At 37.7% G+C, this 25,344-nt stretch overlaps 1 protein-coding gene across 6 annotated transcripts; it reads right to left on the reverse strand.

The window, feature by feature from the left end:
• Nucleotides 1-2,633: 2,633 nt before the first annotated feature.
• On the reverse strand, nucleotides 2,634-22,164 carry Ivns1abp (influenza virus NS1A binding protein). 6 transcript variants are annotated; one of them, XM_078022480.1, is made up of 15 exons: nucleotides 22,144-22,164; nucleotides 16,675-16,900; nucleotides 15,491-15,619; nucleotides 15,099-15,268; nucleotides 14,883-14,958; nucleotides 13,272-13,445; nucleotides 12,843-12,968; nucleotides 11,351-11,479; nucleotides 7,577-7,706; nucleotides 7,120-7,344; nucleotides 6,459-6,580; nucleotides 6,242-6,368; nucleotides 6,024-6,155; nucleotides 5,751-5,924; nucleotides 2,634-4,546 (listed from the first exon to the last, which is right to left on the reverse strand). In XM_078022480.1, the coding sequence occupies exons 3-15, from the start codon at nucleotides 15,599-15,601 to the stop codon at nucleotides 4,293-4,295; spliced, it is 1,950 nt and encodes a 649-aa protein (XP_077878606.1). In that variant the 5' UTR covers nucleotides 15,602-15,619; nucleotides 16,675-16,900; nucleotides 22,144-22,164; the 3' UTR covers nucleotides 2,634-4,292. The 6 variants fall into 6 exon arrangements, with proteins under 6 accessions (XP_077878606.1, XP_005319746.1, XP_040132702.1 ...); XM_005319689.5 differs by lacking the exon at nucleotides 22,144-22,164 and adding an exon at nucleotides 21,874-22,015 and having other exon boundaries at nucleotides 11,372-11,479; XM_040276768.2 differs by lacking the exon at nucleotides 22,144-22,164 and adding an exon at nucleotides 21,874-22,015.
• Nucleotides 22,165-25,344: the final 3,180 nt, after the last annotated feature.

Genomic DNA, 25,344 nt, shown 5'->3' on the forward strand with positions numbered 1-25,344 from the left:
CTGAAAAATCACATCTCTCATTCTCAGAAATTGATGCTACTTATAGCAACTCTTAAGATTGGACAGGCCAGCCACCTTCATATTTTGGTGGCTGCTGCTGGACTATTTTGCTAATAAAATCCACCCTAGTAAATGTACCAAAGTTCCACAAGGGCAGGAAGTACACTACTTTTAGTCTCTGAATTAAGAGAATTAAGTTGTGGTCAAAAAATATTTTTAACCAATTGACTTTCAGACTCAACTACTAAAAAGGACATGCCCTACCATTCCTACCAAAGTTTGACTGGAAAGCTGCTTGTGATGTTTGGTGAAAAGCCACTTTTTATACCTGCATTTTAGAACGCTCGTCTTTATGTTCTTTAAATAGTTTCTTGACTGCTGGTGGAAACAAGAACTGTCCAAAGTGTGTGTGCGTGTGTGCTTTCTTCTCATTACAGGAATCCTTTATAATTCTGATCTAGTTTCTAGATATGCCTCAAGTTTAATTCTGATGCTGAAAGCATAGGGGACAGATTTTTGGGAACTACATTAATAAACCTGGAGAGTTATTTGTTATTAATCGTTCCTAAACTGCAAACCAACTTTAATATTCTGCATTTTGAGTCTCATCTACAACTTTACTGTAGACTAATGATCACAGGCTAACCCACATTAGCTTAGTAGACTTCTGCAAGGTAAGAACTAATGATTTCCTGGTGATTTCTAGTGAGGTAAAAAACAGACATGACCTAGCCCTTCATTATAGGTTTGGCACCACTTTCTTTGTAGATTGAGTTTTACCCAACACATTGTGATCACCAGCTCATTCAAGAAAGTTCTATCACTTCTAATGCACGTCCCCACCTCAGGAGGCCTGTTTTCTTTTCCAGAATGCTAAATAATAGTATAGCTTTATTTCCCGTGATGCTGGAGATCCATCCATAGTTCTATCCTAATATTCCAGTACAATGAGTATACCAGTTTACTTGTTTGTTTACCATTTGGAAAGCTTTGATTTCAGTTTTTAGTATTATGAATAAAGGTGATGTATTTACATTCAGGTTTGCTGAACATATTCCATTTCATTTGATAAATACCTATGAATTAGACAGTTTGGTCAGAAACTGCCGAACTTTTTCCTGAGTGGCTATACAATTTTACTATTTTTTCCAGCAATTTATGAGCTACAGTTGCTAGAATTTATTACCTAGTCTTAGTAGATATACATCATTTTAGTTCTTATTACATTTTCACAATAACTTATATTCCTATTGGCCATTCACTTATTTTTGTCTTGTTTAAATTTTTTACCCATTTAAAATTAGATTTGACTGGGGATATGAATGGGAGAGTATCTGCATAGCATGTGTGAGTCAAATAACTGAACTATACAAATCCTTTGTATTTTGAGCCTGTACCTCAAAGGGTTAGTACCACTTTTGGTTAAGAGAAACAAACATTTGTTTTAATACATAAGAAGTGGGAGATATCTCAGTAGATGGTTGGCCTGTTACTGATTGGATGGCTACATGCATGTGATAGATGCCTTCATCTTTATCTTATTCTTTCATAAATCAGGTATTTTGTGTTATGCCCCCTTTCCAGACTAAAATTATATTATAGCACTTCCCTAGATTCCTATTTCCTTGTACAAACTGAGCTCTTGTTTCTTCAACCCGGTCCTGCCCCAAGAAGGTACGGAGCCTGTCAACAGTGAAGTCCAAAGCTGGGTGTGTATGTAGTTCGGTAGTAGAGAGCTTGCCTAGCATATGGAAGGACTAGACTCAACCCCAGCACTAGTAGGTTGAAGAACCCATGACAATACTTATAGTTTTAAGACTCTTGAGAACAATTATTCCTTTATAACCAAAGGTAGTGATGAATATGTTTATAGGACTGAATTTGTGGGTTGGCCTTCCCAAGGACTTGAAGATTCATAGATTGTTGTTTTCTTGTCTTTCCTTCTCTATGTAGCACTTGGATTCTTCAGATTTGGGGGAACAAATTAAGTGACTGAAGCCAGCTCTGAAGATGCAGAAATGCTCTATTGGGACTGACTCTTTCCCTGACCACTTAAGAATTTGATTCTAGCAGTATATCATATCCCTTAATCAAGTATTTTCCCCTTAAATTATTTTTATGTAGGGAATTCTAAAACATTTTAAATAAATTCATGCCTAAGGATAGCCAATTACTTGGTAAATTAAAGGCAAGTTTTTTACCTGGCAGTGGCACATACTGTTAACACCAGCAACTTGGGAGGCTAAGGCCAGAAAGAGCAACTTACTGAGACTCAGTCTCAAATTAAAAATGCAGTTTTAGAAAATCTAGTATGTTTTTTACATAGTATTACAAGAAATCAAAGTTGTAGTGTTACGAATTATATTTTTAAACCATTCTATAACACATACTGGTAAAACCAAAACAAACCCCGAATTTTTAAAAATTACGTGACTATTGTTTTTTGGTTGTTTTTCCCCACATGAAAACTTGTGTTCAGGAAGATTAGCCATAATAACTTCTTAAAAAATGTTTAGCCACCGAACTCCCTGTTTCTTCATCAATGGTAATGCAGGAAAACTTCAACACAAAGCATTCCCATATATTATTTGCATAAAGCATGTCACTTACGAAATGAAAAGTGATTTCAAGGATTTTAGTGCTGAATCCTCAACTTAAACTTTATTTCCTTGTGCTGAATAGAACAAACACAGATCCATAAACAACAGTCATCCTATTAGGCAAATTCAAATCTAAACTTCTAGTTTTAGTTCAGAAACAAACCAGAGACAGATGGTTAGTCAGGAACTACACAGTAACCAGGTGAACTGATTTCCTTTCTTGGTTTTCTGTAAAAACAGATGAGAGAAAGGTGGCAAAGTACCAGAGTACCAACATATTTCAAGAAAATATTCAACTTTTTTTTCCTAATCCAAGTTAGCTACTGAATAGTCCTCTCATCCTACATGGCTCATTAGGTTCCTGTGTTTCATTGTCTGTGACAAGAAAAAACACATTTATCTATTTCTTTCAGACGTAATATGCCAGGTGGGTATCTTCCCCAAATGCTTTAACTCTTCTTCACTGAAAAATTTTCCCCCAAACTTTTAGTAATGAATGAGTACACAAACAACTGGGTATTAATCCCATGGTGCAAGGATTTCCTGCAAGTACCTTTAATATGTTTGCATCTGCAGCAAGCATTAGGACGTGCTGTGCTAAGTTTGGCACCATCAATTAGGTGTGTAACACTACACATTAGACACCAAATCATCCCCTAGATTTATCCATGAGCAAAAAAAAGAAAAACTGAGCAAAAACATAGTTCTGATAAAGGCTGCATTCACAAACCCAACAGTTTAAAAACTTTTTCAATCGAGGGCTTCTGTTTAATATTCTTTTGTTAATGATAAATAAAAGCAGGATTATGGAAGAGATCAAATACTTCATTGTTCTGCTATATAGTTAAATCTCTTGCTGTATAAACTATACCCTCAACAAATCAAAATACTTCAAACCAGTGTTTCAAGTACCAAAAAATCATCACTATGTTACTGTTCAGCAACTCCATTCAAAAAAACGTTGGTACGGCATTCTCAGAAGAAAAAAAAAATGCAGTTGAGCAAAATGCTTAAAAGTTTGCATTCTGAGCATTTAAAAGAATCACCCCACTCCGCATCCTTTAAGATTGCCACTCTGCTTCACTAACTTGAATCTGCCACATTTTACTTCAACAGGTAAAGCACTCTGCTGAGAATATAAAAAGTTATAAAAAGGCAATCATAAAAGATTAAATATTGGTAGGCAAGTTAGCTTTCTTTTAATAAAAACAAAAATAGTTATTGTCTTCTATTTAAATAAGTATCTTTTGTTATAGAGTGTTCCAGTTATTGAAAAAGGGCCCTTAAAAAACCCAACTGCCTACATCTTTAAACCCAACCCCCTCTTGCCCCATAATACACATTTGAGGGAAGAGTCATTTAATGTGCAAATTGGCAAAACAAATGTGGAGGAGAGGGGACTTCTTGAAATCATGTGCCCAATCAATTCTTGGTTTATTCTTTTACAATATCAACTTCCAAAAAGTAAAATAACCAAAGAAGTCTTAAAAATACACACAAAAAAATCATCTTTGCATTCCTTTCCAAACACAAAAAAGTATGTACAGCATGTTTAATAATATGCAATATGCAAAAGCTTTGTGTTGCTGTTAGCAACATCTATACCCACCCACCCTCCTTATTCACAAGTGTACCTCTACTAAACACAATTACATCACTAAGCCTGTTAGTTTGAGAGGGTCTTAAAATGTGTTAAAACTGGAAAATCTTTGTGTAAGGGCTCCACTCATTTGACTCAAGGTTATAGACTTCGACCGTATTCAAAAATTCATTGCCATCAAATCCTCCCACTGCATAAATGGTACTCCCTACAGTTGTGATCCCAGCATTGCTCCTTGGTGAAGTCATATTTCCCATCATCTTCCATTCATTTCTAGTTGGATCATACATCTCCACACAACTGATAGCGTGAGAACCATCAAAACCACCACCTACAAACAGTTTTCCTAAAAGAGAAATTAGACAGAGTAAATCTGAGAGGCTAAAGTAATGAAGAAAACCCCCTAGGCCTGTTTTGTTTTCTTTCTTTTTTTGAAATGCGTTCTTGCGGTGTTGTCCAGGCCGGTCTTTAACCCCTGGACCTAAGGGATCCTCCCATCTCAGCCACCCGAAAGCTGGGATTACAGGCACATGCCTCTCTGGGTCTGTCTCTTACTAAATGAAACTAGTTGTTTTTAAGTAGAAATGCCTGTTAGTTCTGCCAAAAAGTATTAACTGCCTACATAATGAGCATTCTCTAGAAGCTAGGGATACAAAATGAGTAAGATGGATAAAAACCCATTCCCACATGAAACTTAGGCAAACTTGGTTGGGGGGACCTGCAGCATCTAAATCAAGTACAAGTCTCATAATTCTTTGTGGTAGTTGCTCTAGGACATTAGGATACTTGGTACTATGTCTACACATTTAAGCTTTTCCCTGTGGAGCCATAAGCTACCAAGATTCAACTTTGTTCCAAAAACAATGCTTACTAAATTGTTAAGATTATATAATTAGACATTAAGTAAATCAAATAGATGTGAAAAGGCAACTATATAAAACAAAGTTTAATACTTTGGAAAGACTAAAATGTCTAAAGGTTTTATTTCTAATTATAGAGTGGACAACTAGAAAATACAGGGATTTGTATTTACATTCTTTTGAAATCAAGTTAACTACTGCTGTGAAGGAAGGGAAACTCAAAATCCAGGATGATATATTTATTGGGTATGTTTTATGGAGTAAAAATGATTTGGAACTTTACTGAATACACCCATCAAAAGATTGGTGATGCCTGTAATCCACAATTATTTTGGAAGCTGAGGCAGGAGGATTAAGTTGGAGGCCTGCCTGGGCAACTTAGTGAGACCCTGCTCAAAATAAAATGCTGGGATACAGCTCAGTGATGGAATGCTTGCCCAGCACGCACAAAGCCCTGGGTTTGATCCCCAGCACTGCAAAATGGAAAAAATAAAATATGTATCAAGTTTTGAACTTCTGATTTTGAGTCTCCAAAGGACAAATGCCCAATTCCCATTGCATTAAAAGAGATGGCTGTTTCTAATTCTTAATTTTATAAGTATATAGTTATTATCATTGACATTTTCTTGGAATTTTAGAACAAACTCTTGCCAGTATCTACCCTTCACCTCTTCAAATGTGGACACTTACCATCAAGAACAGCTACCCCAGCTCCTCGCCTCGCTACATTCATGGGTGCAATTAAAGTCCAGGTGTTATTTTCAGGATTGTAACGTTCTACTGTGTTCAGACAATTCCAAGACTCTGCACCTCCAATTATGTACAGATAACCACCAAGTTCACAGACTGCAGACTGGTGTCTACCTACAGAATCAAGTCAAACCAAGATTACTTCTATAGTTACCCAAACTATGTATACTACACATACTGGTAATGTGTTTATTAAAAAAAATAATAACTTACGAATATTAAGAGGAGCACAGCTTGTCCATGACTTTGTTACAGGATCAAATACATCACAATTTTTCAGCCCCTTTTGACCATATGGATCAGAGCCACCAACAATGTATAACTTTCCATTAAGAGCACACACTCCTATGAAAGTATAAAATATGATTATATACTGATTACTTCATTTTCGTATTTAAATACTGTCTATCTCAGAAGAAAAATATCATTACCTGCATTACAACGATTAGTTCTCAACTCTGGAACAGGAGTCCAGTCATCGATGTTTGGATCATACATCTCTCCACAACTCAGGTCATCTGAGTGGCCGTTTGATCCACCTACCACATAGAGCTGACCCTATGCCAAAAGTAGGAGATGAAAATTTTTACCCTTCTGAAGTTATGAGAAAAAAGCTAAATATGGATTGTTTGTGCAACAAGTGCTTACCATGAGTACAGCCATTTGAAATCGAGCTCTTGGCGTTCTCATGGGAGCAAGGAAGGACCAATGATCTGTATGTGGATCGTAGCATTCAACTGTTCGAAGACATTCTTCTCTGTTATAGCCACCTGTAAAAGAAACATCAAGATTAAACTGGGCTAGGCTTTCTAATCCAGAATGACTTAGAGTATTGTGCACAATGAGAAAAAGTATGAAATATTAAGGACCCACTAGTTGGTATTTTAACTAAATGCTTCTATTAGTTGAGAATATGGAATTATTAATGTAATTGGGAAAGGAAAAATTTGCCCCACTCTATATTGTCTTTTTCTTTTTTTAAATTAGAAACTAACTGGGCATGTGGCTCACTAGTGCAGTAGTAGAGTGCTTGCCTAGCATGCCCTGGGTTTAAGTCCCAGTACTGTGGGGGCGGGGGGGGGGGGGGGGGGAAACTCCATAGGAAAATTGAAACAAGATACTAATCTTGTATTAATCTTGTAAACAGTATTTACTTGTTATTTGTATTTACTTTGTTATTTGTGTGCAGGAGAAACAAAGTACACTAAATCCTTACTCCCAAAATGTGTAGGCATGCCATAAGCAAATAAAAATGCCTACTTACAGGCTTACCTAGTAAAATTCAAGTCACCAACCCTTTTGGCCTTACCTGCAGCTATGAGTTTGCCATTCATCTCTGCTGTACCCAAACCAGATCGTGCATACTGCATAGGAGACATGGGCTTTTCTATTAGTTCATCTGGCTGCATCTCAAAGCTTAAACTCTTGACTAGTTTTGGAGTACTTGTTGGTGAGCTCTGTGGGCTATTTCGACCATGAAGGAAGATCACACAGAAGATACCATCCAGCACAGCTAGGCACAAGTAAGTGTTATCTGTAAACACAAGAATTCCACATTAAAAAAAGAGGAAATCTGTAACTTTTGATTGCTGCATGATTCTGAATTAGACTCCAGAGTTTCCAGCCCAGACTGGAACATTTTCTACTGTTTTCCAAGTTTAACTGGTTCTGAATTTTTTAGGTAGTCAATTTAAAAGCATTAAATTGACAACACTCCTTAAAAATAGATAAGCTGAAGACAAATCTGGTCAGTGTCATATACTTACTTGAAGTCTTCTCCGAAGCAACGATTTTCCACTCATGCTTAGGGCTTTGTACTGTAGCATTTGGAGAAGAGAGACATCCAGTGGAACTGCTACTTATCTGCTTATGGCCATTCTCACGTGGTGGCTTTTTCTGCAAAATCAAAAGGTAGCTACAGAAACCTAGCCAAAGACCATACTTGGTGTACCTTTGTTACTGAACTATTCCATATCACACTGCCAAAACACTGAATAGTTTCCATTTATATAGGACACTTAAGAGCGCACTAAATCTAACACAAACCACCACTTTCAAATCGACGCAAATTACAAGCATACTTGTATCTCCACTTAATAAGGACACAACTACACCTAACTGGTCTGGTCAGGAAAAAACTCAAACATTTCAAATCACATGCTTCAGATCAAGTGTCGAAATGGTATCTCCTCAACAGGGGGATGGGGAGGAGGAAAAAAAGCAAACTAATTCACATAAGCTCATTTTTTTTAATATTAACTACAGAATCTCCCAAAAGACATTTTAAATTTAAAAATGGCATTGAGTTAATTGAGAGAATATTTAACCTCCCATCTCCAAGAAACTGTCAAATCTAACTAAAGTATATAATGTATCCTTCATACAATGCCAGCAAAAAGTGAGCAGGCATAGGTTCATCCAGTCTCTCTCAAAATATTTTACAGGAAAAAGTGGCAAACATAAGAAACATTTAAGTGTACTTCTTTATGGCTGGTGTTATATATATATAGGTATCATATAGTGGGATTCTCTAGACAATACCATATCAGAACACAAAAATTTTAAAAGTAGTAACCAGAAATGAAATGCTAAAAGAACCAAATATTCATAAAAGTATAATATTCAGGAACACTGACAAGGGAAAAATGGGCAAAGCTGCCAATTCAAATGATTCTGACAGAAGAAACCGTACATTCTCATATATAAGCTTCTTTCCAAAGCTTTCTTCCAGCTAGCTACTTGAGCCTTTGCCACTTCCAAGGGATATGATCATTTGGAACTGAGTCAAGAGTACCCTGGGAGAATTGCCAACTGACAGGTACCAGCTACAGTACTTAACCCACTCTGCTCATTCACTTACTCTGGTGCCCAGGGCCCAAGCATGTGGATAGGTTAAGATTTCTAATGGAACTTTCTGTTTCTAGTGAAAACAAAAAGTCATATAACAACTTATAGAGGAAGATTTGACAGCTACTGGAAGCTGTAAAAAACACTATCAGAAGTCAGGTCTACCCAATTGAGTCAAATGTATGAAAGATGATATATCATGAGCTTTGTAATGTTTTGAACAACCAATTAAAAAAAACAAACAAACAAACAAAAAAAAAGAAGTCAGGTCTGGGCATTCAACAAGTGTGGTAAACAGCATATGTGGACTACTTTGAGCAAATACAGAAATGTACCATGTCAATGTCATCATTAAATTCCCCTGAGACAGCCTGGTATTATTGGACACTTTATTCATATTATCTCTTTTTCATGAAGTGAAAACAGGTTACACTGCCTCAGATGATACATAAGGCAATATGCTAAAATTAAGATTAGGAATTATGAGAATGAGGCCCATTCTTCTTATACTGTGACATTTGCCACAGTATAGAAATACTAGGAATAAAAAATAAGGTTTGTATATCTAACTTCATCTGTTATTAGGAATTACAAAATACATAAAAACCTCATTCCAATTCTTGGAAAGAATGGGTCCAAAGTATCACAAATGAGTGTTATTAAGAAGGTTTACTGGAGCAAAACTAATGTATGGACTATAACTGACAGAATGACTGTGGAAGAAAAAGGCACTGTAACACTGAAGACTAGTGTTATACAACAAACAACTCAGAAACCCAAGTTAACTCCTTGATACAGTATCTATCCCTCACCTTATTTTACATGACCTCCCACAGAAGGATTTCACAGTTTACAAATTTATTCTGCCTCCAACTTTCTTCTCCTACCTTACGTAGCTTTTATAACATTATTAAATTCTAATCATATTCTTACCTTTCTAATGGCTGCTTCTCAACCTCCTTTTCCTATTCCTGAAAGCTGCAGAAAGAATTCTCATCCATTCTATCTTACAAAATGTTTATTTATCCTAACAATTCACATGTGTCAGGATCCCCACAGTTACTCATATAAATTCTTCTTGATTTCTATGGGATATAAAGTATAAGCCCATTCAGGTAGTAGTTAGCTACCAGTCTCCAAGAGCAGCATCCTTACATAGATAACTTGCTATCTAACCCCTATCTGCTATATAAATACCTCCAAATACTACGATTGCTCAAATTTTGCCTCCTCTGTGAAATATTCCGGGTTTCTCAGCTCTTGTCTCTACTACAACCTACCCTTTAGTGCAACTTGTAAGTCTGTATTGTTTAACATCCACTCTGATGAGGTCCTATAAGCAGAAGCTATTTCTTGCATTTTGGGGTCCCCATGCCAAACATCATGGCCTGTCACTTACTGGGCATTCAACTTCTGCTTGTTGAAAAACATACTTTAAAAATGTAACTTAAAATATTTATAGTTAGTAGATAAAATACCTTTATTAAAAATGCACAAACATGAATAAAATTCTCCACCAACTCAAACCCCAAAATTATTTTAAATAAAGATATTAAGCCACTATTACCATAGACCTCCACAGATTTAACACTTGGTACAATAACCACACAGGATATTACTTTCATTTACCTTCTAATTTTTAAGGGAAAACACTTTTTAATTTGGGTTGACTATTTACTAGCTTATCCTTCATAAATATGAAGTTGAGTTGAAGGCCAAATTTTAAATACATACTGTATGACCATTTGTATAAATTTCAAACACAGGCAAATGCTAAGATTGCTCAATCTGTTTCGGCAAAAGTTAGGCCATGATATCCTCAGGTTGAGTAGGGTTGTGACTAAGAAGGGGTAGATAAAGGCTAAAGATACTAGAAATCTTTTCTTCTTGATACGGGCAGTGTTTATACCAGTTGGTTCACAGTGTGACATTTTAAGGTTTGAGGCTAAAGATGTGACTTCAGTGGTAGAATATATGCCTTGCATGTGCTTTGATCCCAAGCACTGGAGGGAAAAATTGTGTACTTCTCTGTATTTTATATGTCCATAAGCTATATGATTCATACTTAAAACGTATGTTTTCTCTATGTCTGAATAAGCATGTGTTTACCCACTAAAGGAAGAGGGAAATGAAACTGGACTTTATAAAAGGCAAAGTAACTTCATCAATACAACAGAACCATACTACTTTAGTTCATTTTGCTCAAGAAACATCTAGAACAAGTAATAACATAGGGTGGACCACTTGTAAGTTTATGCCATTTCTAATTTCAAATAACAAGACATCAATAATTAAAAAAACATCCAATATTTCTTTCATAGCCATCAACAACTCAGAGAGTCCTCCTGCAACTCCATCAAAATTGGGCTTATCAATCATGCCTGTTGCAAAGAGCTAATTTTTGTAATCTAACCAAAACAAAATATTTTTGTATTGCTTCAACTTACTGTGCTTTTTTCTTACTACTTGTAAATCCTACTTTATGAGAAAAAAAAAACAACCCTAAATGGGATTTTTTAACATGGTGAGTTAACTTCTTTTCACATGGAAAAAAATGGTAGTAACTCTGTTATGCTTCCTTTCTCCCAAAAATGTTTTCTGTCCAGTCATACCAATGAAATTCGTTCACTTTCCTTTATTAAAGGAAAATTTAAGTATTTCATAAAGTTGTCCAAATTTTAACCTGAGGTTACCTCAGACTGTGCAATGTGTACCTGCACAAACTGAATGTGGTCATCATCACTGCCAAAGACCTCAGCCTGTCCATCTAGTAGGTTCCCATCAAGCAGCTTGTGATCAGCTGAGTAGTACAAGGTTTGAACCTGCAAAACAGCAACAGAACACCCATGTGGCTACTGTCACCATGGCTACTCCACTAGTATGCAGATTACACAAACGCCTCAAGGTAACCTCCAGTGTGGTTCTTGAGCTTCTTGACTTCTTACTCTGGCAGGATTCCGAAGTAAAGAAAAATACATGTCATGGTGGTAAAAATTTAAAAAGCAAAAACAAAAAAGCAAAATCAAATACAAAATCTTCCAATACTGGCTGAAGAGTCCTTGGCTTGACTCGCTTGAAAGAAATCTTCATTTGTTTCATAGCTTCTATTACATTAAGAAAAAAGGCACTAGTACAATTTATAGACTCTTAAAGAATATACATATTTACAAAAAACTACTGAATAGTTTACACCTTTGAAGATAAATGGTCTGATTTGTATAAACATACTTCTCTCCTGTAGGTAATGTCAAGAAAAACATAAAAAGGAGCAAAAATTCAAGCAAGCTGTAGTTATCCTCTTTAACAGATGCAAATATATGGCTAGTGCATCTGGTAAGTGGGAAATCACAGAACTTAAAGATCAACTGTTAGCCTTTTTAGAACATAATGACAACAGTATTTTTATAGGACTAACAGATTTGGTAATCCTTTATTGATTCTGAAAGGTTTATGGGGAGCAATAAACTCAAGGTTACTCCACTGCTCCACCTGTATATTTTTAATTCCCACCATTTCTGTATCAATTTTTTTCTTATGTATTTTTTAAAAGTAGCCCAAGTTAAATGAGTGACTTTATGTATTAACAACACCATTGAAAAACACAAAGCTTTAGAGATAAGAATCCTGTAAAGGAGTAAACACCATTAAATCATCATCGTTCTCTGCCCACAGCGGATTTTTCTTAGGAGAACTGGGGCAGGACTGCTGCTTCTTTACGTGTCAATACACTTGAGGTTTCTTCTTGTTTCTTCAGTCTTGGGTATCCTAGTTTTGTTAATAAACCTATGGGGAGATAAACCAATGGGGAGGAACAACCATTAGAAGCTTTACCTACTTGTCAAACTTAAAGCAAAAACCTGTGAAGAAAAATTAAGAATCTACAGAAAACTTCAGTACCACCTCCCATTTCTAAAGCAAATTACATGCTACTTTAAAGAAAGTTAACAGCACATAATAAGCAAAGAAATTTTTAAAAAAGAAAAAAAAAAAGAAAAGCAGAAGACCAAACTGAACAGTTCATTCAGCTCACCTGGACACCCCCCCTGTTTCTCAGCTTAGGGGTACCTATAGCAAAATTTAAATTCTTTAGGGTCATGGTTATAAAATAAAAGTGAAAGGGAATCCTTCATGTTATAGCAAAATAATTTTTAAGAATTGTTCAATCCCATTTACTTTAGAACTAACCTCTTCCATCAGCTCTTCCAGACTGTCTCCATTCTCCCAGATGCTACGCTGCACCCAGTTGATTACCTTTGTATACAATTTGCCATTGCTGGGCAAGCAAACATTATCTTCTAGCATTACCTCCAACTAGAGATGAAAAAACAGTGACACACTGATCAGTATTAAAATGCTAGTTTTTAGTTTAATTCTCAATTTTATAGTGAAGTTGTCATAGATACCCAAATGCATTACATACATTTATTCTAAGTAACCAAAAAACAAAGGAAGTAAACTAACTGGCAGGTGGAAACTCATTACAATGCTAAGAATAATAATTTCAATATATTATTGTTTTCATAACCATTATAACTCACTTGCTTCAATCATCCACAAAGATTCTGTGCATAGAACTAGATAGTATATAATTCATTATTATGTTGTTGTCTTTACCTTTAGTCGGGGAAGCTTAAGAAATTCTTCCTCTTCTGAAATTTGTAACAAATGCTCCTGAATATAAGCATCAACCTTATTCAACAAACGGGAGTCTCCCATACAACTTGCAAAATTTCGGTAAGAGATGCAGCTGGTAATATCCATCCGAGACAGTAAATAATCACCACAAACCTTCGAAAGAAAATAAACAAGTACCAACATTTTTATATATTTATTCTACAAACTATATTCAATATGTTAATACTAGGTGAAAATATAAAGAAGAATAAAAAATTGCCATCTTAAAATACAACAAATTTAACAGTGGGAACAACACATATACAACTGACAGACATTAAAGAATGCCATACAATGCAGTTTTTTAAGGATAGACGCGACAAACTGAAAAGGTAAGTAGGGTTCAGAAGTATTTAACTAGAATAATTAGCTGAGGTTTCATGAAAGGCCCTATCAAAACTGCCTTACAAAAGAGATGAATGATGTTGATGTTGAATGTAGAAAGTAGGCAAGAGGCTACAAACAATTTAGTATGGCTGAAGCAAAAGGTAAAACAATTAGGAAATAGTTTTGGGAAAAAGCAACTAAATTGGGAGTATCTAGAATGCTAAACTTAGTAATATTGCTATAAATCACAGAATTTTTGAATAGAGAAGTGGCATTAGAAGAAGCAAAATATGGCCAGATAGTATTTTAGTCTTCTGGCCATATTGTCTATCATAATTACTCAAACCTGTCACCACAGCTGTATGACAGTTGTAGATCCTATGTAAATGAATGAGTGTGGCGGTGTTCTAATAAAACTTTGTAAAAACAGGGGCCTGGATTGTGGCCTGTAGTTTACTGACTTGTAATAATTAAATGCCTTTTTCCCCTGTAAATTATTAAGCACTTCTAACAGGCATTAAATTCTAGGCAGAATACTTTTAAAGAGGAACCAAGATGTATAGAAAAACAGAACTAAAAGTATGAATTATATGCTTTCTCTTGGGAAAAACAGATGAATATTTTAACTCATCAGAGACTGCAATATACCTCTTCAACTCCTTAGCACATTTCACTGGCACAGCTCTGGGATGGCAATACAGTTTTCTAAAAGTGAGATCAGCCCAAAAGGCCTAAGTCCATGCAGCTGTGGGAGAGCTAGTTTTGTGGTTTTGAGTTAGTTACCTTATAGTAGTCAGTGGTAGTACTACTACCTTATAGTAGTCAGTAGTATATTAGTCCATGTGTAATTGTGCTACTTAATGAATGCTGCCAAAAAATAAACTGACCCCCAGACTAGAGGTAATGTATCACTGAATTTCCTAATACCCATGTCAACCCTAAAAAAAGTGTTTGGGTTTTTTAAAAGAGCATTTGGAAATAACATCAGATGGAAAAAAAAAATCATTAAAAAAGGAGAAACCAATATATCTACCATGCCACAGAAGACTCTCAAAAGAGCAAGACATTAGCCCAAATTAGTTAAAACAACATATTCAGTTCTTGGGAAAGAAGGGCATTTTCAAGTTTCTGAAACTAACAAAATGTTTTATAATTTCTACATTCTGATTATACAAACTCTCTAGTAATAGTAACCCTTTTATATATTTACTTCTGATATTCTACCTGCTTTACTCGGTCCATCTTCAGCTTTTTTGCTGCAGAATAAACATCTTTCACCAATTCCTTATCAGCTTTCAACCTATTTAAAAAAGAAACAAAAAACAAGCTCTTTATATGTATGATACCAAGGCCTTAAAACAGACTATTTACTTGAACAGATCTAGAGAGACTTGGAATTTTATGATGATATTGCCTAATTATATGGCTTAAAGTACTTACTGAGCAGTGTAGGCATAATTCAACAAGACTTCAACAGCTTCTGGATTGAGATCATCAAATTTAACATGAGAAACTCCATGAGGATCACTATCACTATTAAAGATTTCAAATAAATAGGGACTGCAACAAGCTAGTACTGCTCTGTGTGCTAACATCTCATGACCACAGACCTGAAATTATGAAAAATTAAAATTAGAAGTATTGTGACTTATGTACTTCTCTAGATAATTACCAAACACTCCAGCCTCCTTTATCATACATTTTAGGTAAAGCATTCTTTTAAAAAGTCATTTCATTAAATGCCTATGGGGAAAAAAAACAAAGCAAATCCAAGAATTTAACACCTTTTACTAAAAGATGTAATTCTACAAGTTTCCAAATAATTTAAATACCTGAAGTCGAACATCACAGAACTGGCCACTTTTCCTCAGGGCATTTAATTTGGCAACAGAAGACTCAATAAAATTTTCATCTTCAAACATCAAATATCCATTGGGAATCATTTTTCCTTATAAATTTGGCTAAACACCAGAAAGAAAGCTAAGTTACCTTTTTTGCAAGAAATGGTTTTTTAAAAAATCATATATTAATGTGGTGCCTTTCTCAAAATTCCATCCCATCAACAACATGTAAAAATTTTATTACACAAAAAGCTTGGTTAAAACATCGGTACTGAATACCCAAGTTTTTATACTCCCATACTCTGATCACAGATCTTTAAGGATTCATACAGCAGTGGGTATCTCAGAAGCATGAGCCAGGTTTCCATGCCCATTAGCATATTCATTCAGAGGGGAAGAAAATCAAACTCCATGCTGCCCAAGCCCATAATAAGCAACCTAAAAAGCTTGGAAGAATGTGAAATAGCCATCTCAACAGATTTCCTTGGGATTTGTGTTGCTGCCATTATCTTTACCCACAAATGAGAAAAACTGTTATATATCCCAATCCTGTACTTTCTCAGTTTCCATTAAGGACTCTCAATTGGAGATTACTCCTCAAAATTATGTATAATCAAAATTTAAATGGGAAATAACAGCCTTCTTCCTCTGTTCCCATAACACAATTAAAAGTCTTGGTTCCCTATCTGCCAGATGATTTTTTTTCCCTCCAAATGTTTTAAAGTATAGAAAGTAGTGAGATTTAAAAAGAGGAACTCTATGCTCCCTTTAAGTTTCACGTATTCTAAAGAACTTATTTCCTAATATTTTATAATTGAAATTTATGTTCTTTAAACATTTTTACATTTCACTTATAAACAGCTAATGATTACACAAAATATATCATTAAAAAGTAGTAACAGGAGATTCCAGTTTGAGGTAACTTAGTTTATAGAAAGGAAAAATACAAAAAATGCTTTTTCACTCAAAGGTTACTGACTTCTCTGCCTTTTAAACATTGTGAAAGGCTGCTACTATATTCAGCACAGTCTTTAGAAAAACACTGTGCCCTTTTTGGGCAGGGGATGTAATGGGGATCCAACCTCATATATATTAGGCAAGTACTCTGCTGCTGAGTTGCATTCCTAGTCCTAACACTGGATCAATACTGGATTAGACAGTGGATATTCACTTACCTACTACACTGGAAGAAATGTATTACTGGGAATGCAAATAATCCAAAGGCAAAGGAGTGATGAAATGAAGCACTTAGTCAAGGTATGAAGACAGGTAGCTGAAGTAAAGGTAGATGTGTCTTAAGCTCTAATGGTGGTTCCAAAACTATCAGGCTTGAAAATGATGTAATCAAGTCCTTAAAAGCTATAGACACGAATTTCTTCTGTGACAAAGATGCATCATAATCTGAAACAATGACAAAATTAAGTTAGACACTCAGAATGATCAAAGCCTGCCAATGATCTTTAAGAGATTTTAAAGTAAATGGCAACAATTTTCATACTACATAAAAAATGCTAACAATTACACATAAACACTTTTCACATAACTTGCAACTACTCACATGATCTTAAAAAAAATCCTTCCCCAGAAGGCAGGAGATAATGTTTCATTGTTTGAGTCTCATTGTGTTGTATATCAACTTGTATTAAGTTGACTTGTATACCCAATTTAATAATATAAATATTTCTTAACTCTCTTTATTATTAAATTCCAACTAATATGCAAACATGAGATGTCTGTTCTATATAATTGTTAAAAACTTGATATGCTGTTCTCTCAAATGTGCTTTGAATGTCCTGGCCTCTGTACTTTTGTTCAAGTTTTCTTTTTTTTCCCTACCTAGAATTCTGGTAGAATACCTTTGCCAGATGAAATCTTTTGGCCAGTCTCTGCCAAATCCCCACATCTGACAAGTAATTTCTCCCATCTTCCACATACAAAACCCTCTTCTGAAAGGTTATATGTGGGCTTCTGGCTTGTCTGTCCTGTGCTCTGCTTCTAGGTACAAGCTTGTCTTCCTTGATTCAAGACCCAACTGAAACCAAAGTTTCCATTTTGTCTCTTTTGTATTCATCCAATCTCTCCCCATAACTAGCCTAAAACCTCAACATAAAGATGAGTAATTTGTTGAAATAAACTAAATAAACAAAAAGTATTCATGTCTGTGATATGGGTGATGATTTTTCTCACATATAGTAATAAAATTCTAATGAAATAACCAAATCAAGGAAATCAGTCCTCCTACTTTACTCTCCCCCTTCGCTTTCACATGTCATCAATTATTAGTATCAACTTCTTATGACATTTAAAAAAATCAACTGAACTAAGTAATTATGTGAAATATGTGCATACTTCAAAAATTGGACATCTTAAAATTGCTTTGCTTTATGTATCAAATCCACAATTTGAAATTTAACAATTATGTCTAAATGAATCACTTGCCCCAGGACTCCAATGAAGGCCAGTCAGTTCTAATTCAACAAACTTATTTTATTAGTTTTAATTTGTGCACAATCTGTGAGTGAGCTTGATTCCATATGCCCTAACTGGTTTTTCCATAACTTAGGTTTCATTTCAAGGAAACCCAAGAATTCCAATGCAGTCTGGGACTCCTGTTAATGGTCAATGCTTACTCCTTTGTTAAATCTCTATCATACCATTAGGCAATATTAATTTCTTCTGCTTTTATGCTTTCATCTAGATTGGCTATAGCCTCAGCCTACGAAACTAGTTTTAACAGGTGTTTTCCAAATACCCAAAGGCTTCACCCATGTTAGGCAAGCACTCTACCACCAAGACATACCCAGCCCCTGCCGTGCAAATTATGTGATAAAACTATATCCTTTAGCCAGGTGAGATCGCACACACCTGTAATCCCAGTGACTCAGGAGGCTAAGGCAGGAAGATCATAAATTTGAGACCAGCCTGGACAACTTAGTGAGACCCTGTCTCCAAATAAAATGAAAAGGACTAGAGATGTAGCTCAGAGGTAAAGTGTCACTGGGTTCAACACCCAGTAACAGGGGGGGAAAAGTAATAATAAAATATAGCCTTTGAAAAGCCAAAATACTGTTGAGATTCACAAATATATTAAACTTTGACCACTTTTTTTGTCAGCACACATTTGCAAACTTGTCTTGTTCTGAGAATAAAAATGGCATCTATTATTTGACTACTGAATGTTCCTCCTCAAATTTATTTTGGAAAACAAGTAGATGGTTATAATTACTGCAGAACTTTAGGAGAAAACAGAATGTCTTAACAAAAACTTCATCTCTTTAATTTTCTTATCATTTGTCAGTACAACGCTACTTAATTGTAAAAGCTAGTTGAAGTCCAGGTGACACGTAAATTAATGCAAACTTGTTTTTGAAAGTTCACATTCACTTTCATTAAAATAAACTTGGGCAAATCAAGAGTTTTAAACTCTTTATGAAATTTTTAGACCCTATTTGGTCTATAAAACTGAAGCACAATAATAACTTACAGGAAAAAAATGGGGAAAATTAATTTTTTTTGAAAAGCCAGACCAAAAGCCCAACTATCCCATAGACGTAAAAGAGCATAAAAATTATTTTGCTGGGTATTTAAAACATACTTTCAGGTAATCCACTTTAAAAATTAAAACTAGCATCAAATGTATTTCAGTTCTTTAGAACAGCCAGTGTAAGAAATGGAAGGCAGAAGACTCATAAATGAATAATTAAACAACTTTAGTATAGTATCACTCAGAATTTCAGAAGTTACCACAGCCCAGAAACATTAGCTTAAGTGACACACAATTCAACAAGTCTTAAAGAGTTGTGAAAAAGGCAGGCACAAATTCTGACCATCAGTAAGAGCAAGATAAAACTTATCAAATTTCAAATTTTCAAAGCATTCTTAAAAGCTCAAGGTAAATTACAACTACTTAGGCGTAAAAGCAATTTTTGAGGCAGACAAACTACAAAGTAAAATAACATCCCCCTCCCACCCTAGGGGTGGGGATTGAACCTCACATCATTGAATTACAACCATAGCCCACTTTTTAAAGCCAGAAGCTACAGCTTCCTAGTGACACCTCCACAACCACTAATACCAACCATTATCAAAACTCACCAAACTCTACATTTTTAAACACACGGTTTTGTAATTCTTTGGTTACAACACAAATATTTGTGGTACCAAACATATGGCAAGGCACAAACTGGAATGGAATGCTTGTAACACAATGGAGTTGACTCAATTCCTCAGCGTTGAACACTTTACAAAAGGCCAAGAATAGAGACAAACCAAACAGTGAAAACAGCTCAAACAAAGAGGAAAAGGTATGACAGCACATACATTCCAGAAACTTCACCATTTTGGTTTCAATGGAACTGCAGATTGCAGGATGCATATGGTAACTAGTGAAAGAGGAAGTAAAAGATTAATTCCAAGCTTTAAACAATACTAAGTATGGAGACCATATGGAGGATTTAAGTGAGGAAGCATTAGAGTAGAAAAGTGGGGGCATTGTCTGTAGGAAAGGGCAAAACATGGGCACAGGGCAACCAAAGGAGGATTCTGCACACCCATGCATAGTTAACTAAGGTAGTGAGGATATAAGGTATTTTAGCTGGGATGTAGTGGCCTCATTACCAAAAATCAGTAATTTTTAAAAAAGAATTTATGAAGCAAAACCTTGTTTTTCATTTGCTGCACAAAGAAAAATAGGAAGGAAGCAGAGTGTCTGGGACTTTTTAATGCTGAGGTACCTGTTGGACACGAAGGTTGCTTTCAAAAGTGTAAAAATGTTGGTCTAGCTTTAGAAGTTTTAGAAGGTGAGAGTTGACATTTACAAATTAAGACATACATGGATTTTCTTTGGTTCTAACTCTCCTATTCATAATACTTCAATTTACAGCGTCTAGCACCACACTAGGTAGGAGGATCCCTAACCTTTAAGAAACTCTACCTGCAGGATTTTAGTACATAATCACACTGCTAAAAAGTTAATAATTTTTTAGGGGTACCTCATTCTAGTATCAATGATTAGGATATTTCTCTAATAGGAAAACATTTAAATCAAAAAAATGTACTTGCAAAACCACACTCAATTGCCATCTAAAATATCCATCAAGCAAGAAAAACACAACTCCAGCTTATTTTTAAGCAAGTAGCCAAAAAAGTATTTAAAACGGGGGGGAGGGGGAGATGTTAGAACTGCAAATTAAAACAAAGGTTATAGAAAGTAGTGCCTTAATTAGCTAGAGATTTCATCTATTAAGAAAATAGGGAAACTACTCTGTTTCTGGTTAGTAAAGTCCCATTTACCTCTAGCTACTAAATTATACACGTGGCCCTTTGGACCATTGTTTGATGAATTGTTTTAAATGTCAGCTATCTCACACCATTTCTATACTACGTGTAAAGAAAAAAGTAAATGTACTTCTAAAGCATCTGTGGTTCAAATTTCCCTATGTTCAACTTTCAGTCTGATATTGTCTGATGACTTCCTATCCAGAGCATATGACAGAGACACTTTGTAAAATGCCTGGCAGGACGAAAAAGAAGCAAACCTCTCCACCCATTTCATTTGCAAAAACAAAGTGGTCAGCGCCCCCCGAGTGAGTGGCCGATCTGGCAGCCATGGGTCTCTCTCAGAGCGCGGCCAGGCCGGCGCCCACTCCAAAGGCTGGGAAGCGAGGCGCCCAGCGACCGCACACCCCCGCCCAGGATTGGCCAGTCCCTCAGTCATTCAGCGCCGACACGTCAGGGCAGCCGCTCCCTCGCTCCTCCCGCCCCCTTCTCCCCGCGCTTGGCAAGAAAAGCGGGCAACGTGGAGCGGGAACAAAGGACCCCGCGGCCCACGGCGATCGGGGTCTTCGTGCCACCACACTCCAGGTCCCAGAACCTACGCGACTGGAGACCGCTTCCCTGCCCTCACGCGCCGGGCCCCAGGTCGTCTCAGAGACTGGCGCCCATACCCTGAGCTAGGCGGCCGTTCCTGACAGCGAAATCGCAGCTTCCCGCGCTCTTCTTTCGGCGGGTAGTCAGTCCCGCCCTGTGGCGCCCTGCCCCAAACCTCAATGACCCCTCCAGCAAAAGCTTCTCTTTCCCGCCGCCACTCCCTGGCTTAGATAAGGCCCCCGAGCTGTCCTGAGGAGCGGTCGGCGCTCGCCCTGGGCCGCCAATGCGACCTGGCAACCATGACAGCACCAAGAGCGAACGTCCGCGCGCCACCCGCTTTTCCTACAGAGTCTGGCGGCTGCGGCGGCTTGGGGCGGCCCACTGTGAGACCAGGACAACGTGCCGCACCTCCCACTATCCTCCCGGCCGCCGGCGCCATCCCCTCCTCTCGGATCCCGGCCGCGCCCTCTCCCTCCTCCGCCGCCGGTAGGACCAGAGCGTATTACCTGGTTCATCTCTAAAGAGATGGAAAAATTCATCTCTAGAGCTTCGAAGGGGAGCAGGAGGAAGCGGGAGGGAACTGGCCCAACGGAAAGCGCCTCGAGGCAGCGGAGGGGGGACAGCGATCGAGCGAGAGAACGAGCAGCCAGTCCGCGGCGGCTACGAGAAGGAGGCAGCGCCGCGAACGACTCCCAACAACGAGCTCGCTCACTGGTACAGCCGCGCTGAAGCAGCAGGCGGAGAAACAGCGCAGCGACTGACTCAGAGTGACCGACCTCCACGCGAGTCCCGGAGACACTGCCGCCGCCGGCTGCACTCCCGCGCCGCACCCCCTCGCACGTCACCACGTGCGCCGCCGCAGCCGCCGACGCCTCCCCACCCGCTTCCGGCTAGAATCCATCCGCGAATCACAGGCCAGCTCCAGAAAGATCCCGTTCTAGGCCCCGCCCCCACACGAGGCCCCGCCTTCCTCCGCCCCGCCCTCCTCCTTCGCAGGCGGGGGCTCCTTCCTTCGCAGCTCAACTCATCTAGGTCAGCGCAAGGTGATCTCCGGGAGGGGGGCCTTGCAGCATTCCCGCCCTTCCTCGCCCCGCACCCTCACCTCACGATTTTCGGACTGTCTGGGAACTGGTTCTCCCCTGCCACTCTCACCTGTTCTGCCTTCCCCTAGAGGCACAATAGTCCGAGAGAGCAGACTTGGACGATTAGATTTCTCGGCGTCAGGCTGACTTTTAGGCAACCGCCCTAGACTGGATTTGCCCGCAGTGGACTTCAGCAGTGCTTGGGCACTAGTGCATGCCTTCGGGATGGAGGGGAGCGGGGGTAAGGGGGGAAGAGAGGCTCTCTGAGAAGAGGGGGTAAATCCTTCGTTTGGCCTGCTTTGAGTGAGAGGATTCTGTAACTTCGAAAAAACAATTGGAGGGGCATAATTCTATCAGTGTGCTGTAAAAACCTGTTTACTTCTCTAATTTTTCCCTGGGTTTCTCCTCTGAAAGCCTCAGCTCTTTACTGAAAGAGTCAGTTCTGTACTGGTCTTGCCCTCTTTCGGAAAACAGCCTTGAGAATAGGTAGTCCCTTTCCTAACCTCCTAGGGCCTTTTAAGCTAGGAGCACCCCCATCCCCCCATCCCCCCCAGACAGAAATCAAATCTGTTACCGTGAAACGTTTTAAGCTGTGCTCTGGCATCAACTTCCTATGACTCTGAAGGGCACTCAGGAAAGTTTCCCTGATTGAAGGTGAGGGATTGGGTTCTTCTAGTTAATGTCGTGTTAGTTTATGCCGATTTGTGGAGAGCACTCCAGCAGTCTAGACATAACTTTGTATTTGATCGCTCAGCTGAATTTGCAGACATTTCTAGGAACTCTTTGTTAATACTTCCTACCATTCTTTACCATTAACTATGTAGTTTATGCATATGGGGACAGGAAAAATAAATTTGGGTGCCTTCACCTGCAATAGACGTTTTACACATTTTTATAATAAAATCTTGACGCAAGAAGACTTGCTTCCTTTTTTCTTTTTCCAATTGGAAGAGGAAACAGGAACTAAGATGCCTATTAATATGATTTTTATATTTTTCTTAAAGAAGCCTGATATGTGCTATGGGCTCTTGTTTTGTCTTGCTGATAATAACTGGCATCAGTGTTCACTTTTTTGCAAATGAAATTATTAGGGTACATAACCTTTAAGCTCCTTTAATAACATAGTTTTCTTCCTTGCACTAAGAGGATATGAATTGCCCTCTTTGGATAAGCACATGACTGTGTGGCCTGCTGGACACATGGTCCCACTTGCTGTACTCTAAATAGTGCCTTTGTGACCTGAAACCGTCAACACTTTTCTTAAAGCTACAGTGTGATTATAGTCAGTGTATTTTTGCCTTTACATATTACCTTCCTATGAGTAATGGCATAATTTATGTTTTGTACTTGTCTTTCAAGTAACTCAGTCTATCTTATTACTACATACCTGCTAAAACTTGAAAATGGCACATAAATAATTTCAGATTTATCTATTTTTCTTACAGAAATATTTATTAATGATTAGTCCACTGTATCATTGAACTCTTATATTTTACTTTTGCATTGTAATTATACATAATAGTGGGATTCATTATGCCACATCCATATACTCATATAATTTGAATAATCTCCCAGTACCTTCCCTTTCCCTTTGTTCCTTCCTCTACTTAATTTGTCTTTTTTTTTTAAGTTGTAAATGGACACAATACCTTTCTTTTACTTATTTATTTTTTTATGTGCCGCTAAGGATCAAACCCAGTGCCTCACATGTGTTAGGCAAGTGCTCTACCACTGAGCTACAACCCAGCCCCAATTTCATTTGCTGTCAAGCTTTGGGATGTAGTTCAGTGGTAGAGTACTAGCCTAGTATTCACAAGGACCTGAGTTTGGTCCCCAGCATTGAAAAATTTTTTTCCTAAGCACTTGTATTAGATAAGGCATATTTGGAGTGTGCTTAATAAAAATAAAAAGTTTTAATTTCATGAGTACCTACTTGATGCGGATCTGCCATCTTTTCATTTTCCTCCCTGATCCTGCTTCAAATATTGTTCCTTTACTAACCTCTTAACGTTTTGTTTTGTTTATTTTCAGGGTATTTATTTCCTAGAACTGCTGTAACAAAGTACCACAAACCAAGTGTCTTAAACAACAGAAATTTGTTGTCCCATAGTTCTGGAGACTAAAAGCCTGAGATCAAGGTGTTGGCAGGGCCATGCTTCCTCTAAAGGCTCTAGGCAAGAATCTGTTCCAGGTTGTTCTCTTAGCTTCTGGTAGTTCCTCGGTTTGTGGTAGCAGAATTCCAGTCTTTTCTTTTTTCCAGGGATTGAACCCAGAGCACTTTACCATTGAGACCCATCCTCAGCCCTTTTTATTTTTAAGACAGATGTCATTAAGTTGCTGTGGCTGGCCTCAAACTTGCCATCCTGCCTTAGCCTCACTAGTACCTGGGATTACAGGCATGCCCTATTGTGCCCAGTCACAACATCAGACTTTATTTGATGTTTTCTCTGGGGCTATGTCTGTTGTCCATATTTTCCCTTTTTTAAAGAATACCAGTCATATTGGAGTAAGTGAACCCCTACTCATTTTAACTAAATCTACAACTGCTTTGTTTCCAAATGAAGTCCTATTTTGAGGCACTGGGAGTTATGTCTTCAGTATATGAGTTGGGAATGGAGGGGGACAAAATTCAACCCATAATACTGTAGTTTAGTTTCTGTCAAGGGTGGTCCACTGGGGCTGGGGATGTGGCTCAAGCGGTCACCTGGCATGCGTTCGGCCTGGGTTCGATCCTCAGCACCACATACCAACAAAGGTGTTGTATCCGCTGAAAACTAAAAAATAAATATTGAAAAATTCTTTCTCTCTCCCTCCCTCCCTCCCTCCCTCCTCCTCTCTCTCTCTTTCTCTCTCTCTCTCTCTCTCTCTCTCTCTCTCTCTCTCTCTCTCCTCTCA

Source organism: Ictidomys tridecemlineatus, chromosome 10, assembly GCF_052094955.1.
Source record: "Ictidomys tridecemlineatus isolate mIctTri1 chromosome 10, mIctTri1.hap1, whole genome shotgun sequence".
NCBI classification, from domain to species: Eukaryota; Metazoa; Chordata; class Mammalia; order Rodentia; family Sciuridae; genus Ictidomys; species Ictidomys tridecemlineatus.